Source organism: Choloepus didactylus, chromosome 6, assembly GCF_015220235.1.
Source record: "Choloepus didactylus isolate mChoDid1 chromosome 6, mChoDid1.pri, whole genome shotgun sequence".
Classification (NCBI taxonomy): Eukaryota; Metazoa; Chordata; class Mammalia; order Pilosa; family Megalonychidae; genus Choloepus; species Choloepus didactylus.
This window is the reverse complement of record NC_051312.1, coordinates 25,313,131-25,315,420: the sequence shown is the minus strand read 5'-3', so window position 1 is coordinate 25,315,420 and position 2,290 is coordinate 25,313,131. Positions and strand designations below refer to the sequence as shown.

At 37.1% G+C, this 2,290-nt stretch overlaps 1 protein-coding gene across 1 annotated transcript; it reads left to right on the top strand.

The window, feature by feature from the left end:
* Positions 1–1,714, top strand: LOC119536754 (olfactory receptor 5J2-like). The gene is made up of 2 exons (XM_037839526.1): positions 1–64; positions 780–1,714. The coding sequence occupies exons 1-2, from the start codon at positions 1–3 to the stop codon at positions 1,712–1,714; spliced, it is 999 nt and encodes a 332-aa protein (XP_037695454.1).
* Positions 1,715–2,290: the final 576 nt, after the last annotated feature.

Here is a 2,290-nt window from a genome sequence, read left to right as displayed (position 1 = left end):
ATGTGGAAGATTGCCCCAAAACGAGAGTCTGGAATATTTTCTAAAAGTGTCATGCAAGGGACAGGTTTTATATCATGAGTTTTAGAGTTGAGAGAGGCCCTTGGTTCCAGAAGGTGGAGTCCTTGGTACCTTTAAATACCATCCCTGTGGACACCTGTGCCATTTTACCTCATAATTGTGGTCACTTTGGAGTCAATAATAAAGCATCTACAGATCAATTCCACAGAAAAGTTAAAGAAAGAGATCATTTTAGATGCCCAATAATTTCATATTTAAAACAGGTCAGCTTGTGATTGCAAAAACTGTATGATTGACACTCTTTTTATCCAGTGTATGGGTAGATGAGTAATAAAGACAAAAAAAGTGGTCAGAAGTGAGCTTCACTGAGATAAATTTAGTTTTGCAACAATATGCATTATACACACTTCTACTAATTCCAACTGTCATTAGTTTTTCTTTTTCTTAGTGCTAGTCACTTTATTATTGAGTTAGGAATTTTAGACAGACTGAAGCTGTGAGAGACAAACTGTTTTGCTCACTGGTTTTTATGGACTACTGCCATATAAAACACCAACACTGGAAAGAAAAAGAGAGACCATCTAATCCACCTGTTCATTTCATTGATGACAAAACTCAGATCCAAAGAAAGAATATTGTTTATCCAAAGATGAAAAGCACTAACTGTGTGTATTTGATGTTAATATATATTTTTCTATGTTCCTTTAATAAATTATGATCCCTGTGTCTTTTTCTTTCACAACAGATTTTGTGAAAACCAGTGACTGAACAGAATGGCACAGTGGTTACTGAGTTTATTCTTTTGGGGCTGACAGACAGTGCTGAACTAAAAGTTGTGCTTTTTCTGTTGTTCCTAGTGATTTATGCCATTACCTTGGTGGGGAATCTGGGCATGATCTTAATCCAAATCACTCCCAAACTCCATACACCCATGTACTTTTTCCTCAGCTGCCTATCATTCATGGATGCTTGCTATTCAACTGCAATTGCACCCAAAATGCTGATCAACCTCCTGGTTGTAAAGGACACCATTTCTTTTCATGCTTGCATGGTGCAGCATTTGTGTTTTGGGGTGTTTGTCACCACAGAAGGCTTCTTGCTCTCAGTGATGGCATATGACCGCTATGTGGCCATTGTGAACCCTTTGCTTTACACTGCAGTCATGTCTAAGAGAAAGTGTGTAGTGCTGGTCATTGGGTCATGGGTATGTGGGATAATTAACTCATTAATACACACCATAAGCTTGGGGAGACTGTCCTTCTGTGGTCCAAATGCTGTCAACAACTTCTTCTGTGATATTCCCTCCCTGCTAAAGCTGTCATGTTCTGATACTTCCATGAATGAACTGTTGCTGTTAACCTTCTCTGGGGTCATTGCCATGGCCACCTTCTTGATTGTGATCATTTCCTACATGTTCATTGTTGTTGCCATCCTGAGGATCCACTCAGCAGTAGGCAGACAGAAAGCCTTTTCCACCTGTGCCTCTCACCTGACTGCTGTGACCATACTCTATGGCACAGTAAGTTTTAATTACATTCAGCCAAGCTCCCAGTATTCTGTAGAACAGGAGAAGGTGGTCTCTGTGTTCTATGCACTGGTGATTCCCATGTTAAACCCATTGATTTACAGTCTGAGAAACAAAGAGGTAAAGGATGCTGTGAAAAAGGCCATAGAAATGAAGCATTTTCCCTGTTGATTTTAAATCACCATTGATCCCACAGCATTCTGCCAGTCAGTCCTAATTTATTAACATTCATAAGAATTCTATGAATGCTAATGCTTTTAGCAGTATACAGAACCTTTCATTCTATATACTTACTTGTCATATAAGGAGGCATGCCTGAAAGAGATGGTTATGTGATTTGTATAACTGTATCATAAAACAGTAGCCTATCACACAGGTTTTTGATGTTCTAGCTTATTAATCTTTGAATCAAAAAAAATACAATGTAAAATACAGTATTACATACATATTTCACTGTTATTTGGAGAAAATAAATGCAGATATAAGGTTTTCTTTAAGGACATAAAGAAATAGAGTGCTTCCTAAAGGGAGAAGGGGGTGAAGTTCCTTGCATTGCCAGAATATAAAAATAATCATATAGCTGGATTTTTTCTTCATTTTTGAAGTATGAATTATATTTTAACTATTCTAAAGAATGAGAGACTCCTATTCAAATAAAAAAAAATGAAAGCTTGTTTCCAATTAGTGTTTCCATAAATATGTTTTTTTGGCCAGCTTTTTGTTTGTTGTTTGTCAGTTTGTTTGTTT

What these genes read in the sequence shown, in the direction of transcription:
- LOC119536754 (XM_037839526.1), top strand. Translation starts at nt 1, where the DNA reads ATGTGGAAGATTGCCCCAAAACGAGAGTCTGGAATATTTTCTAAAAGT. An exon ending in AAGTGTCATGCAAGGGACAG is followed by an intron (nt 65 to 779) that starts GTTTTATATCAT and finishes TGTGAAAACCAG; the next exon opens with TGACTGAACAGAATGGCACA.